General features: G+C 43.3%; 1 protein-coding gene across 1 annotated transcript in view; it reads right to left on the bottom strand.

Moving 5' to 3' along the window:
* MPRIP (myosin phosphatase Rho interacting protein) overlaps positions 1-16,675 on the bottom strand; it is a 250,666-nt gene that overhangs the window by 48,877 nt on the left and 185,114 nt on the right. Inside the window, exon 4 of the mRNA XM_006876142.1 lies at positions 2,009-2,160. Coding sequence (XP_006876204.1) covers positions 2,009-2,160 — 152 coding nt within the window. The remainder of the gene's footprint in view (positions 1-2,008; positions 2,161-16,675) is intronic.

Here is a 16,675-nt window from a genome sequence, read left to right as displayed (position 1 = left end):
GGGGATGGGAGGGCATTCTGTGCTCTTTCTAGTGTGAAAGGGCTGTAGGACCTGGTCGATGTTGACCCCATAGTGGCCTATGGTGAGGAAAAGACTGGCAGTCCAATGAGTCAGGTACAATGGCATGCTGATCCAGCCATGTGACACTGAACTGGGCAGTAATGGGGCTGACCTGCAGCACCAGAGGGGCTGCTTTCCTTTGGAACTGCTGCAGGCAGGGAAGGAGCATAGCTAGGTACGTCAGGGTCTTCTGGGTAAGCTGTGACAGCTGGTGAAGCCGGGTTTAGGTGCGAGAATTCTACTGACCATGGTGCCCACCTGCAACATAGCAAGACCTAGATTTGCTGAGAGTGAACCACTGTCCACAACCATCAACGCGTGGGTCACAGGCCTGCACACCCTTCTCCATGGGCTCCAGAAGCTAGAAAGCTCTCCAACAATTTGTAGCAGTCAAGGTCCCTCTAAAGCCTTACCCTGTGATGGAAGGAGCATGGTGGAGGAGCAGCAGCCCTCCAGATGCCCTGAACTACTACACTGGTACAGGTGCTCTTAGAACAGAAAAAAGCCACAGTCTTGCTACTTGGGACCACAAGGGAACAGGAGAGCCACATAGTAGGATGAAGAGTACCCGGAGCTGCTCCCAGGTCCACATTCTTCCCATGACTCTTCCTGCACCAGTCATGGTGGGCCTGGAGCTGGCCCCTAGACCCTGGAAGCACTCAGAGTAGATGTGTCCTGTGGCTGCACTGGTACTTAGGGGAGCATCTGAGTCCTCCCAGATTTGGGGTCCTCAGAGGCACCCGTCTATGCAGGTGGGAGCCTCCAGCTTAGAAAAAGGTGGTGGGCTGTTTCCTCTGCACTCGGATTCCTTATAGGAGCCAGAAGGAATCAAAAAACATTAGCCAGTTGTGTTTAAAACTCGTAACAAAGTACAATTAGTGCAACGAAGGGGAGGGGCTGAAGTGGACATGGGATGGAGAGCAGGGGACATGGCTAGGAGGCAGAGCGCCATGGTGAGTGAGAGGGTGTGGTGGGAGCACACTTTCCCCAGGGGAAGCACAGAGAAGCCATTCTGGCCAGCTCCCATGAATCACCTCTCACGGAGCTGTGCCACGGTGTGATATGGTAGTGCCATCAGCCTAGGAGCCACCTCACATCTCCATTCAGCTCTGGGAGGGACAAAGTGGCCCATTCAGCTGCCTCTGGACCCTCAGTGCTATCCAGAAAGAGAGCCAGGTTGGATTTCCTTGTAGACTCCCTGTCCCTTGTCTGACTTGCAGAAACATCTGACACCACCCTCATGACCTGGCTTTGATTCACTCTGGACTGCCCATATTACTAATGCCTCAGCCGTATCATGGGCCCCTGAACTCAGGGTGGAGGCTTGAGAGGAAGGTTATTGGGCAAAGGAGTGAGACCCAGTGGACAGAGAGGAGAAGGGCAACAGAAGCTTCTGTGCCCAGGGTGCACGTGTTTCCCGTCTCCCTGACAGAGGCCAAGTGCCGCAGGGGGACAGGAGGGCTGCAGCAGTCCAGGGACAGACTCCACGGCAAGACCCTGCCTACTGGACAGGAAAGAGTGAGAGGTGTAGCCATGGCACGAGCCTTTGGCCCATGGCTGTCCAGCCATGAGCAGGAACCTCGGGCCCCAGTGTCCAGAATGTCTTCTCAATGCTCTTGTCTGCTAGGCTGCATGGGAATGGCAGAGAGCAACCCAGGGCAGGGGCTTCAGGGTCCAGGACCGAGGACCTGATCTGTGCCAAGTCCTGAAGAGCAGGACACAGGCTGTCAGTCATAGGGCCACACACAGGCTGAAGGCCACCATGCACTCTCCTGATGTCACACATTACCTTCATGCTCAAGGAAAAGGGCAATGGTGGAAGTGAGGATGTGTCCTGAGTGTCTGCCTTGTGAACTGAGACAGGGGATCAGCACACAGGACAATGTGGGGCCTGGTCTGAGAGTGTGCTGACAGCCAGTATCCATTCCAACATAGTGGGCACACTCACCCGCTGATGATCTCCTTATTCTCAGCCCGGATGAAATGCTCCTTTTCAGGTGTCAGGATGCACAAAGAGAACTTCTGGCCTGTCCGGCTCTCTCCGTCTACCACGTCTGTGCACTGGTTCATGTTGATAGTACCCTGGGGAAGGGTGGTAGGCTACAGGGAGAAGAGGAGACAAGATTCACTCCATGGCTACAGATAGAGGCAGCATCCAATGCTCCCCACCCAGGCCACTTCTGACCACTGTCACCTGTCCACAGGACTGCTTGGGACCTGCCCATGATAAGACAGTATAAACAAGGCGAGTGTCTTCCCAGGCCTTGACACTCTACTTCCTCTCCTTCAATACCCAAGGAGGAAGAAGGACAAGGACTTGAATTTCTCCAGAGAACCTCAGTTAGGCATATTTTCTTCAAGGAGAAGGGGGTTGGGGAGAGACAGGAAGGGACAGTGGTTCAGTGAGGACAGCTGGGAAAAGAGAGGTAGCCAAGAGCCTGGTTTCACAAGAGAGCAGTTAAGAAAAAGCTTGAGAAGAGTTGGCTTTGAAAATAGCCAGGATATTTTTAGAGGCAAACAGGAGGCCAGACAGAAGCTGCATCAGTGAGAGGGGCTGTCGGGCTGGGTAGGAAGGGATATGCCAGCCATAAATTCTCTCCAGGGGACCCAACTAGCCTGCAGGGACACACAGCACCTTCCTGAGACTGCCTGGGGGCTACACCAAAAAAGACCATACTGGATGTCCTGGTAAAACTGTTTTTTTTTTCTCCCTGACAACAAAAACTTAGACATTCAACTGAGGGACAGAACATGAAAAACAAGAAAAGAGGACTTTAAGGAATTCCTGCTGAGGCAAAGGTGAGATGAGAGGATCTTCTTAAGATTATTTTATTTTTTAGCATCCTCTGGCCGCACGCTCCTCCCTCCCCAACAACAACAACAACAACAATATATATATATATATATGAAGAGCCCTTCTGGAAGGAGGTACTATATAGACTGGGGAGTGGAGAGTTCAGCATCAAACAGGTCACCATGGTTACTTGAGCCAGGAGTTTCCTCCCAGGACATCACAGAAATGCATTCACAGCTGAAGATCCCATGGCTTGGGTAGAGTGCCAGGGCATGGGGAGGAAGTCCTGGGAAGGACCAGGCTCCAGCTCTGATTGGCCTTAGCCCTGGGCCCAACGATGCTTCCTAAGCCAAGCACAAGAGACTAGTGGCTGCCAACTCAGTCCACTCCAGTTGGAAGACCCTCTCAAATCATGAGCTTCCTGCTGCTGCCAACAGAACAAGGAGTCTGGTTATGACTCTGAGCTCCTGCCAGTTCCCCTTGTCCCTGAGATCTGTCCCAACATGGCAGCAGGTCTGACACTCTCTTCCCCACAGCAGGAGAAAGGAATACACTTTTCAGCTCCAAGAAACCTGTCCTCTTCAGCTCAGGGTTTGGCGCATGTTCCCTAAGTCAATTCAGAGTTGTGCAAGTCCAGTAAGAGGGAAGGCCCCTGACTCACAGAGACCAGATGTCTGTCTGTCTGTCTGCCTCTGACCTTCAGTGGGCAAAGCATGCACATCCTCAGTGATGTGTTCAATATGTGGCCTGCTTCACAATTGATTCTGGGAACACAACCCATATCCAGAAGTCTGTGCCTTCCACAGACTAGATGCTGTTGTGAATTCCTCTACTGGCATTCTTGTAAGGGCCCTGGGTGAGAATAGGCAATAGAAAGGAGTTGGGCTATCCAGGTAGAGGGTGGCTCATCAGGTGAGCAGTGGGCAGGCATGAGTCCTTGCACTGTGGTTTACATTAGGCCAAAAGTCCTCATCTGTTCTGTGACTGAGGAAGACCACAGAGTCCCTCTAACAAATCAGCACTACTCCCATATACAAAAAAGTGCACTTTCCAATTAGGGCTGGGGTCTGGTGAGGGAACGTTCCCAACTCTCTCTTATGCTCCAGTCACTTGATTCTATGGAAATTCCAATTCTCTGTGTCCCTATTCCTTAGTATCATGCATACAAACGTCGTGTGACCCATTCAGAATGTAGGCACCCACATGCACAAGTGAGTGTCCCCAGTTAGTTCTGGACAAGGTACTCCTGTTACTCCATGCTTTGAATCTCCTGTTTGTTAAGTGAAGAAACTGATCTCAATGGACTGTTAACAAAGACCAAGGGCAGAAGAGGAGAATGGAGAGAAAGTAGAGGGCCAAGAGGCTTTCAAAGGTGACCTTTCTGCCACCATTCTAGATTCCCACTCTGGCCCACAGGCCTGTGGTTTTGCTATGCTGACAGCACACACCCACTGGTGACATAGAGATGAAGCACAGATACAATATATTATATCCCTATACCATGGTGCAAGGAGTCCTGGTGTGGCACTACAGAACGCTAACTGGAAGTTAGCACTGGACGGCTAACTGGAAGGTTGGCAGTTCACACCAACCAGCCGCTCCTCGGAAACCCCAGACAGGATCGCTATGAGTCAGAACTGACCAGACAGAACACACTTCCACTCACATGTAGATGAACCAGGGACAGTGAAACACAGACATATGAATTCTGATGGCTTCTCCTCCATGGAAGGCCATGCCATGTTCTGGAGGACACAGGTTCCAGTTTAAGTCACTGCAGCAAAATGCAAGCTGTCTCTCAAACCCCATTCTCTCTTCCTTCCACAGGATTGTTCGACCTGACCACACAGTCACCCAACTAAAAACAGCAGTTTCCTGCCTGAAAGGAAACTAGATGTGGCCACATGGTCAAGAATCACTGATGGACAACCTGGACCCAATACAACTTCACACAGGAGTTGACACACTGTCTGTCTCTCAGGCCTCAGTTTCCTCATTTGTGAAATGAGGACTCTACCTTCTTCCAAAAAGGATTTCAAAGCATCAATAAAAGGTAAAGACATTACTAACTAAGGGATGGAAGAAGCTAATGCTTACTTGCGACCTATATATCAGGATCTCTTCGAGGTCCTGTCACATGACAATCTCCTCTACACACCTTTCACATGAGGGAGACATTATCTAATCCTAGTACATATTTAAAATACCAGTGGCATAGTTTCCAGAATCTCAGCAACTCACAAGCCACCACAGTACGACAAACTGACATACGAGTGGTAGAAACAGAAGGTAGGTAATGGTAGGTAATAGTTATCAAAGAAGGAAATACTGTGCTTACAATCCCAACCCACATCTGTGATTTCAAAGCTCAATTTCCACTGAATCACAGGGTATCCAGAATGGCTCTAACATCAGATACTACCATTCTTAGTTATTATCCTCAGTGTTAAATGTTTCTTTTTAGTAACAGCTTTATTGAGATATAATTCATCCCTCCATCCCCACTAAAAGAAACCCTGTACCATTAGCAGTTACTTGTCTTTTCTTCCCAGTTACCAACCCCACCAGCCCTGGTAACCACTAATCTACTTTCTATCTCCACTAATCTGCCTACTCATGTAAAAGGAATCATAATACGTGACCTTTCATGTCTGGCTCCTGCCACTGAGCATAAGGACTTCATGGTTCACCTATGTGGTAGTCTGTATCAGTGCTTAATTCTTTTTTATGGCTGAATTATGCCCCAATGAACGTATGTTCTTGTTTACCCAATCATCAGATGAAACAACTTGAGTTGTTTCCACCTTTTAACTACTATGAATAATGATGTAATGAACGTTAGTGTAAGTATCTGGTTGAGTCCCTGACCACCCCACCCCCCTTTTTTGTATGTACTTCTCACATATTGACATGGTTAGGTTCCAAAGACCAGGTCATTAAATGAAAATCGATGCTATGTAAAAATAGAGGGTGACTACGTTATTACATAACTGCCAAATTATTACGTAAGTGCCAATAGGATCATGGTCTAGTAAAGGTGACATGGAACCCTAACTGTCACAAGCAGCCTTACTCTTCCCTTGGACCTTGGCAGTCATTACTAATTACTAATGCACAAAATGGCTGGATAGATTTTTTTTTTTTACTATTGTCGTAAATGTGAAATGTTAATGAGATGATGAGTGAGGACTTGTCGTTATTGTTAAGCACTGTTCAATCTGTTCCAATTCAGAGACCCTATATAGGGTTTGAATCCTGGCTGAGCTTAACAGTATGGTGGTGGTGGTTGTGTGCTGTAGAGTCAGTTCTGACTCATAGCAACTCTGTATAGGGTTTCCGAGGCTGTAAATCTTTATGGGAGCAGAAAGCCTTATTTTTCTCCCATAGAATACCTGATACTTTTGAAGTTCTGACCTTAAAGTTAGCAGGCCAACTTATATCCACTATACTACCGGAGTACTTATCCTAAAGCATCACACTAAGCCTCCTACTCTCCATATATATATACAGTTACCATACAATGCACCTAAAGTGGCACTTAACAACAACAATGGTAACTTTATATATATGAAGAACGTGGTAGCTCCATACAATAAGCACTACTGCAAACCACAAGGTTGGCAATTCAAACATACCAGTCTCTCCTCAGAAACCCTATATAGGGTTTCTATGAGTAGGAAAGAACTCAACAGCACTTAACAACAACAACGTGGTAATTTTATGTTTAACGTTTGGAGGAACTACCAGACTGTTTCCCAAAACACTTGCACCATCCATTTCCCTCTCCTACCAGGTATACATGAGTGTACATTATTCATTTTTAAAATGTATTTATGCCTCACTTCTAACCAGTACTCCTGAACAGAAGGTCCAGGTGTGCACTGACACTCCTTATTAGTAGTAATAGCTCATGTACAACTCAGAACCACCCTATGAGGCTGCTGCTAGTACCACCACTATTCTACAAATGGGGAAGCAGGTCAGAAAGAAGCTAAGTACCTTACTTAAGGTCACATGGGTAGTATGCAACCAAGAGCCAGGATTCAAACCTCTGGCTCGCTATGTCTCAGATTCACAAAGCTATGGTAAACTGAATTAAGAGTTTGCCAAAGGCAGCCAGGCCAGGCTCAGGGTTTGGCTCGTGCCCTCAGGTACCAGCCAAGCCCATGCTCTGGCTCAGTCCAGGGGTTGGTTTTGCCACCTGCATGTTAGTTCTCTGAAGAAGGAGAAAACCCGGGCCTTGACGATCACTTCCCAGCCACGGCCAAACCTTGGGCTGTGACCTGAATTCAGCTGGAAGGAACATCTGGTCTCCAAGGCACTCCGCAGTCATGCTCTCTGCCCCAATTCTGCCCCACCAGGAGCATGAGACAGGCCTCTCAAGGGGCCAGCTTCACCTAGTTTTACTAATTCCATTTCCAAAGACTGGAGGGTATGGACCATGCAACTGCTCTCTATTGTAATGTTATGGATTCAGTCTCTACCCAATGATGTCACTCCATAGCCCTGATCCTCTCTGGCTTCCATACCACTCTATTTAGCTGAGATCACTTAAGTCTCACTTGGTGACCATGCTAGAGGGCACAGATGAAAGCCTCTCTCCACAGGTACACCCACACTCGGCTCAGAAGACAGGTTATGATGGAACTTAGCCTAACTCCAGGTGGGTCTGTATCTTTGCAAAGCTCTGTGTGACTTGAACAAGGAGTCTATATTTTAACAGTTGGTGCTGCTACAACCATAATCACACCCCCCAGTACGGGTAGACAGTGTTTATGGGGTTATGCACATAGCTTATTGGCCCTGACAATTAGGAGGTGAGCACCATTGTAACTCCAGCCTACAGCTGCCAATGTTGGGCCCAGGACTCTGAACTGCTTTGGACGCCACAGGACAAGTCCAACCCCTCTGTGCCAGGCAGCCCTTCAAATACCATGGCACCCTAACCTTCCTGGGCTTCTTTGCTCTCTAGTCTTCACAACATTGCACCAGTGGCCTGATTTCATAGATGCAACACACATTTCCAGGCAGAGCCACAAGCAGGGCACAAACTGACCATGCTGGCAGGGTTGGTGCAGCGCAGCTCTGCTTTAACTTGCCCCCAAGGAGAGAGACAGTGCTCATTGAGTAGGGCCCGGGAGAAATATGTCTTGGTCTTCCCTACCCCACTGTTGCTGCCTTCCCAGTTGTGGTGCTGAGAAGTAATGCAAAGAGAATGATAAACTCATTACCAGAAAAGTTGATTCCGATTCAGTCACCCTACAGACAGACTAACACTGCTCCTTAGCGTTTCCAAGACTGTAAGTCTTTACAGGAATAGACGGCCTCATCTCGCTCCCCCTGCACTACACAATCAACTAGGAAGTAAAACAGAAGACTGAATATCTTATTAGGCCAATTAACTGGGATGCCCCATGAAAGCATGACTTTAAACCTCCAAACCAAGGAACCAAATCCCATGAGGTGTATGGTTATAAGCAACCTCAAAATTGAATCTATTTTATTGTTGTTGTTATAAATATATCACACAACTTCTGCCAATCCAGCTGTTTACTAGTATACAACTTATTGACAGCAATCTTATTAATCGGCTGTGCAACCTTATGTTTAACCAGTGTAATTTTTCCATTACTATAAACTAAATCTCAGTAAGTACATCATTAACAATACCTCCCCCGACCTTTCTCTCAATATAGGAGCCCTGATGGCACAGTGGGTTAAGCATTGGGCCTCTAACTGCCAGGTTAGAGGTTCAAACCCATCAGCTGCTTCATGGGAGACTAATGAGGTTTTCTGATTCCATAAAGATGAACAGTTTTGGAAACCCTAGAGAATAATTCTAATCAGTCCTATAGGATTGCTATGAGCAAGAACTGAGTTTAGTTTTGGTTTTCTCCTAATAACCTCCCTCCCATGCCAGGTAACTGCTAATAAACTCTGCTTTCTATATACTGGCCTTTTCTTGTATTTTTATGTAAGTGAGGGTAGCCAATATTTGTTTTTACTGAAGGGCTTAGTTCACTCAGCCTAATGTTTTCCAGCTCCCTTTATATCAAGCCTTCAGTTCTCTTAATGTGTATGCACCATATTTTGCTTCTCCATCATCTGCTGATGGGCATTTAGGTTGTTTCTACCTTTGGCTATTGTGAATAGCACTGCAATGAACATTGCTGAACAATTTTCTGAGTCTTGGCTCCAGCAGCTATCTACCTAGAAGTGGAATTTCTAGGCCATCTTGTGGTGCTGAAGTCCTGGTGTGGCACCATAGGATAAGCACTTGACTCAAGGTTGGTTTGAACCGGCAGGTCAGTGCTTCAAACTCATCAGCCACTCCTTTGAAGCCTTATACAGGGTTGCTACAAGTCAGAACTGACTCTACAGCATTCAATAACTATAACTGGGAGTTCTTGAGTTCTGTGTGGCGCTCTACAGCGCTAGATCACCAGGTAAGTTTGAACCATCTGCTCCTCAGAAACCCTATTATACAGGGTCCCTATGAGTTGGAACCAACTCGATGGCACTTAACAATACCATGGGAGCTCCAGAAGCACAGTGGTTCCATATAATAAGCACTAGATTGTGAACCACAAGGTCTGAGGTTCAAGCCTGCCAGTTGCTCCGTGGTAGAAAGATGAGGCTTTCTGCTCCATCAATGATTTCAAGCCTCGGAAGCCCTCTACAGGGTCACTGTAGTCAGAATGGACTCAAAGGCCCTGAACAACAATAACATGGTAATACTATTTGTAATGTTTTGAAGAAGTGCTACTCTGTTTTCCACAATGGTGGAATGATTTTGCATATTCCCATCAGCAATGCATAAGGGATTCAAATTCCTCACATTTTCACTAAATTTGTTATTTTCTTTATTACAAAGTCTTAGCCATCCTCCATCCTTGTCCCCACTGCCACTGAGTTGGTTCTGACTCATAGACACTTATATAGGGTTTCTGAAGCTGGGAATCTTTACAGGACCAGAAATCCTCCTCTTTCTCCTGAGGAGTAAGTGGTGGATTCGAACTGCTGTCTTTATGTTTAGCAGCCTAACATAAAGCCTACTAAGCCATCAGGGAGTCCTTGGACATCCTCGCAAGAGTGAAATGGATGTCACTGTAATTATGCTTTTGCATTTCTTTGACGGCTAATGATGCAGAACATCTTTTCATATGTTTGGTCCCCATTTTTATTTTCTCTTGGTGAAATGTCTATTTAAGTCCTTTGCCCATTTTATCATATATATGTATTGTCTTTTTTGTTAAGCTGCCAAAATTACATACATATTTCTTAGTTACTGGATTCTTATCAAGTATATGGGTTCTAGAAATATTTTCCCAATAAAGTCTTTTGGTGAATGAAAGTTTTAAAATATTTATGAAGCTCCATTAGCCTGTTTTGTCTTTTGTTGTTTGTACTTCTGTTATTATATTGGATCATCCATTGTTAAAAGTTAATCCCAAGAGGGTCACCCCTGCATTTTCTTCTAAGAATTTTACGGTTTTAATTTGTACATTTAAGTCATTAATCCATTTTAATATGTTTTTGTGTATAGCATGAGGCATGCATCCGATTTCATTTTTGTGGGGTTTTTTTTTTGGTTTTTTTTTTTGCCTGTGGAGGTCTAATTTTTCTACCATATTTACTGAAGCTGCCACTCATCTGTCAGTCTGTTCTACTGTGTGGCTTGCGTGTTGCTCTGATGGTGTAAGTTAAGCCAGTATTTCAAATACTAACAGGGTCACCCATGGTAGACAGGTGTTAGTAGAGTTTCCAACTAAAACACACTAGTAAGAAGGAACAGCCAGTACACTTCTGAAGCTCTAGTCACTGCAAATCTTATGAATAGCAGTGAAACACTGCCTGTGTGCTGGAAGATGAGCCCCTCAAGTTGGAAATCATTCAAAATATGATGGGAAAATTATGTGGATGGAGAACTGCTTTTGGAACCTCCATGTGCTGAAGGGGCATGACTCAAAATGTGAAGAAACTGCTGCAAACATCTATTAATCAGAATGCGGAATGTTCAAAGTATGAATCTAGGAATGCTGAAAAGTAAAAACTGAAATGGAACACATAAAGATCTCAGACATTACTAAGCTGAAATTAACTGCTATTGGCCATTCTGAATCGAACAATCATATGGCTTACTATGTCAGAAATGACAAACTGAAGAGGAATGGTGTCACGTTTATCATCAAAAGAACATTTCAAGATTTTAAAGTACAATGCTGTCTGTGAAAGGGGTAATATCTATATGTTCATAAAGCAGACCAGTTAATATAACTATTACTCAAATTTATGTAACAATGTCAATGATAAAGAAATGTGAGAATTCTACCAACTTCTTCACTCTGAAACAGATCAAATATACAATCAAGATATATGAAAATCACTGGTAACTGGAATGCAAAAGTTGCAAACAAAGAGGAAGAACTGGTAGTTGGAAAATATGGCCTTAAGTAAAAAAAGAAAAAGAAAATATGGCCTTGGTGATAAAAACAAAGCTGGAGATCAAAAGATAGAACTTTGTAAGACCAATGACTTATTCACTGCAAATACCTTTTTTCAAAAACATAAACAGTGATTGTAAATGAGGACCACACTGGATGGAATACACAAAAATCATAATGGCAACATATATGGGAAGAGACAATGGAGAAGCTCAATATTGTCAGCCAAAACATGGTTAGGAGCCAACTATGGAACAGACCATCAATTATTCATATGCAAGTTCAGGCTGAAGCTGAAGAAAATTTGAACAATCCACAAAGAGCCAAAATACAGCCATGGGTACATGCCACCGAAATTTGCTACTGTTGTTATTCAGCGCCGTTGAGTTAGTTCTGATTCATAGTGACCCTGAATTTAGAGACTACCTTAAGAACAGATTTGATGCAGTGAACATTAATTACCATGGGATGAGTTTTGGGAAGTAATCAAGGACATCACACACAAATAAATCAAGATGTCATTAAAAAGACAGGCAAGAAAGAAAAAGAATTTCAGAAGAGACTATGAAAACTTATACTTGAGCATCGAGAAGCTAAAGTGACTGAAAAAAAAAAATGACCAAGTAAAAGAACTGAACAGAAAATTTGTCTCAAGAAGAAACAGTATTATAATGAAATGTGCAAAAACCTAGAATTAGAAAACCAAACCGGAACAATGTTGTTGTTGTTGTTGTTGTTGCTGTGTGCCAGGGAGTCGGTTATAGTGTTTCCTAGGCTGTAAATCTTTACGGGAGCAGAAAGCCTCATCTTTCTCCTGTGGAACACCTGGTAATTTCGAACTGCTGAGAGTGAGATTAGCAGCCCGATTCGAAACCACTACGCTACCAGAGATACACAGCATTTCTCAAGCAGAAGGAACTGAAGAAGAAAGGCAAGCCTTGAGTTGCGATATTAGAGGATTCTATGTAGCGTAGTGGTTACGAATCGGGCTGTGAACTGCAAGATCAGCAGTTTGAAACTACTAGCTGTTCTGCGGGAGAAAGATGAGGCTTTCTGCTACTGTAAAGATTTACAGGCTTGGAAACCCTGCACGGGGTCACTGTGAGTCGGAACTGACTCCACGGCACATAACAACAACAACATGGGCACAATATTGCACAATTTAGGAAACATTCAAAGAAGAAGGAGGGAATACAGAGCCACTATACCAAAAAGAATTGATGTTCAACCATTTCAAGAGGTAGCATATAAATAACCAATCAAATTGCAGGAAGAAGTCCAAGCTGCATTGAGGTGATTGGCAAAACACAAAGAATTTATGGAATACCAATCAAACGTTTCAACAAACTGATGCAGAGCTGGAAGCAGTAACTGGTTATGCCAAACAGTTTGGAAGACAGCTACCTGACCAAGCAACTGGAAGATATCTACATGTGTGCCTATTCCAATGAAAGGTAACCAAACAATATGTAGAAATTTTCTAACAATATCAATACTAACATAACATTCAAGTAAATTTTTACTGAAGATAATTTAAACAACATTGCAGCTGCCAAAAATTCAAGCTAGATTCAAAAGAGGATGTGGAACAAATAGTATCATTGCTGACATCAGATGGATTTTGGCTGAAATCACAGAAAGATGTTTACTCATGTTTTATTGATTATGCAAAGCATTTGATTTTGTGGATTAAAACAAATATTGGATTGCAATGCAAAGAATTGGAGTTTCAAGAAACTTAATTGTGCTTATAAGGAACCTGTACATAGACTAAGAGGCAGTCTTGGATTCCAACATAACAAGGAGAGACTGAATGGTTTTAAATCAGGAAAGTTGTGCATCATACGTATTCAATTTGTATAGTGAGCAAATAATCCCAGAAACTGGATTACATGAAGAAAAATGTAGCATCAGAATTGGAGGAAAACTCATTATTAACAACCTGTGATATGCAGATGATACAACCTTGGTTGCTGAAAGCAACGAGGACTTAAAATACTTACTAATGACGATCAAAGACTATAGCTTTCACTATGAAATGCACTTCAATGTAAAGAAAAGAAAAATCTTCACAACTGAACCAATAAATAACATCATAATAAAGGAGAAAAAAAGAATGAAGTTGTCAAAGACTTTATTTTGCCTGGATCCACAATCAACAATCATGGAATCAGCAGCCAAAAAATCAAATGACATATTATTGCATAAGGCAAATGTGATGCAAAAGACCTCTTTAAAGTGTTAAAGAACAAAGATGTCAATTTGATGACTAAGGTGCTCCTGAGTCAAGCCATGATATTTGGAATCACCTCATATGCATGTGAAAGCTAGAAAAGGAATTAAGGAGACTGAAGAAGAATTGATGCATTTGAATCATGGTATTGGTGAAGAATAATGAAAATACCACAGATTGCCAGAACAACAAACAAATGTGTCTTGGAGGAAGTACACTCAGGATGCTCCTCAGAAGTGAGGAGGGCAAGACTTCCTCTCACATACATTGGATATGTTTTGAGGAGGGACCAATCCCTGGAAAATGACATCATGCTTTATAAAGTGATGGGTCAATGAAAAAGAAGATCGTCAATGAAATGGATCGACACAATGGCTGCAAGAAGGGCTCAAAATAGGATTGTGAGGATGGTGCAGGCTAATAGGCAGTGCTTCATTCTGTCGTGCAGAATTTAACTTGCATGTTGTAATAGCTAAAGTTTTGTGTCAATTTGAGTGAGCCAGGAGTCTCAGTGGTTTGGCAGTTAAAATGTAGTAACCCCCCATAATAAAAGTTTCCTCAGGGGTGTGACCTGTTCCCAGTACACTGAACACTCCAGCAAAGCTTGCTTGCTTTCTAATAGGTCTGGAATCTGCATCTGGCTCATCATCTGACCTCCAGAGTTCTTTGCTCTATTGCCTGCTAATCCTGGGAGCTATCAGCAGCCTGCCATCTTTCCTGCCTGCTTACTACCTGACCTACAGATCTTGGTTCATTAGTCCAGCAGCTAAATGATTTGGAAGCCTCCAGAATGACATCTGATCAATGGACTTGGGACTTCTACAACTCTACAACTGTGTGAGCCATCTCCTTGATAAAAATTTCTCTTTATATGTATAGAATCCTGGTGTGGCACTGTGGGTTAATGCACTGGACTGAAAAGTTGGGTTTGAACCCCAAGTTTTGTGGTTCAAACTCACCAGATGCTCCTTGAAAACCCTATACAGGGCACTATGGGTTGGAACCAAGTCAACAGCACTTAACAACAATAACACATATATAAATTTCACTGTTTTGCTTCTCGAAAGAAACTAGCATAAGACACATATGGTATTAAGGCTATTGTTGGATTCTTTCTATATTCTGTGGGTAACCTTTCTTTAGAATGGGTACAAACGTGGCTCTCTTCCCTTCAAACTGTTAACCAGAAACTATCTTCCAAGTGTCTTGGCATGGATAAGTGAGCACCTCCAGTCCTGCATCAGTTTGTTGAAACATTTCAATTTGCGTTCTGTCAGTTCCTGGAGCCTTGTATTAAGTCCAACCCTTCAGTGTAGTTTGTACTTTTCCTTTCATCATATGGTTCTAGGTTATATGGTACCTCTTGAATTGATTAAACAACGACCACTTCTTTTTGGTACACTGGCTCTGTATATTCCGTCCATCTTCTTTTAATGCTTCCTGCATCAGTCAATTATTTTGTCCACTGTTGTCGTTAAGAGCCATCGAGTCTGTTCCGACCCACAGCGACCCTGTACAGGGTTTCCAAGGCTGTAAATCTTTACGGGAGCAGAAAGCCTCCTCTTTCTCCTGCGGAGTGGCTGGTAGTTTTGAACTGTTGACCTTAAGGTTCACAACCCTATTCGTAACCACTACACTATATTGAAACCTGAAGGTTGAATTTTTTCTCCACTCTTTCAGCTTGATAAATGCTGAGCTTGTTTTCCCTTTGGGTTTATTAACTCATTTGTCTTCTGGAGTTGCCCTTCAAAATGTTCTGTTCCTCTACATCATTTCTTCATGTCGCTTTAGCTTCTCTAAACTCAGAGCAAGTTTCCGTCTTTCCTGACATCCACTTTGGTGTTTTCTTTCTTTCCTGGCTTTTAAATGAAGTTTTCTTTTCTTCATGTATGATGTTCTTGATGTCATCCCACAACTCTTCTGGTTTTCGGTCATTAGTGTCTCATGCATCGAATTTTGGCTTTCACAGACTTGTTTTCATTTTCTTCAGCTTCAGCCTGAATTTGTGTATGAGCAATTGATGATGATATCGAGTTTCTCCCCACAGATGTTGTCAATGTCTTGTGTATTTATTCCATTTGGTGAGGTCCATGTTTATAGTCACTGTTTAAGTTGTTTAAAAAAAAAAGAGAGAGATTTGCAATGAATAAGTCATAGGTCTTGCAAAATTCTATCAGAATTCTTGCAAAATTCTACTGAAATACTACTATCCAGCCTCATTTCTGTCACCAAGGCCATATTTTCCTACTTAGCCTCTTTGCTCCCAGATTTCACATTCCAATTATCACTTGTTACCATGAAACTTAATACCGGTTTAAACCATTTTAGACTGAAAAAAATCATAGAATTCCTCAATTTCACCATCACTAGCTTTAGTGATTGGTGAATAAACTTAAAAAATAAAGATAGTTAACTGGTCTTACTTGTAAGTGCATAGATATCATCCAATCACAGACAGCAATGGACTTCAAGATAGATCTTGAAATGCTCTAACAATTAATGTAATGCCTTCCTTTTCAATTTGTCATTCCCAGCACAGTAAACCATATGACTGTCCCACTCAAAATGGTCAGTACTAGACCATCTCAGTTCACTAAGGTTTAGGATTTTTATGTGTTCTATTTCATTTCTGATGACTTCCAATTCTCCTAGATTCATACTTCACATGTCATATGTTTCAATTATTAATGGATGTTTTCAACTGCCTATTTCAGACAGTGTCCATCAGCAAACGAAAATCCCAAAAGATCTTTTCCATCCACATCATTAAGGCCTATCTCCTTCAGAGATGCCCTTGTGGGTAATGCCCCTCTCATACTCCTCTCAATACACTTTCCTGTGTCTTCTTGTGTGGTCTTCATATCTTCTCCAAAGAGGAGGACAGAACCCACTTGCACTCTTTTGACTGCTGGCCACACATGTGAGAAGCCTTATTGCTGTTATGTGCTATCGAGTTAGTTCTGATTAATAGGGATCCCATACAGGTTTCCAAGGATTATCTAGCTGGTTGGTTTGAACCACTGACCTCACAGTTAGCAGTCCAGTGCTTATCTTTCTAGTGTTATTAAATTAATGTTAAGTCTGTCAGCTGAAGTTCGCATTGCTCAAAATGAGCCTCCATCAATTTTTTTTTTGAAGGCTTCT

The sequence above is a fragment of the Chrysochloris asiatica genome, unplaced genomic scaffold, assembly GCF_000296735.1.
Source record: "Chrysochloris asiatica unplaced genomic scaffold, ChrAsi1.0 scaffold00356, whole genome shotgun sequence".
Lineage (NCBI taxonomy): Eukaryota > Metazoa > Chordata > Mammalia > Afrosoricida > Chrysochloridae > Chrysochloris > Chrysochloris asiatica.
Note: the sequence above shows the minus strand (reverse complement) of the source record. Positions and strands in the feature narration are given on the sequence as shown.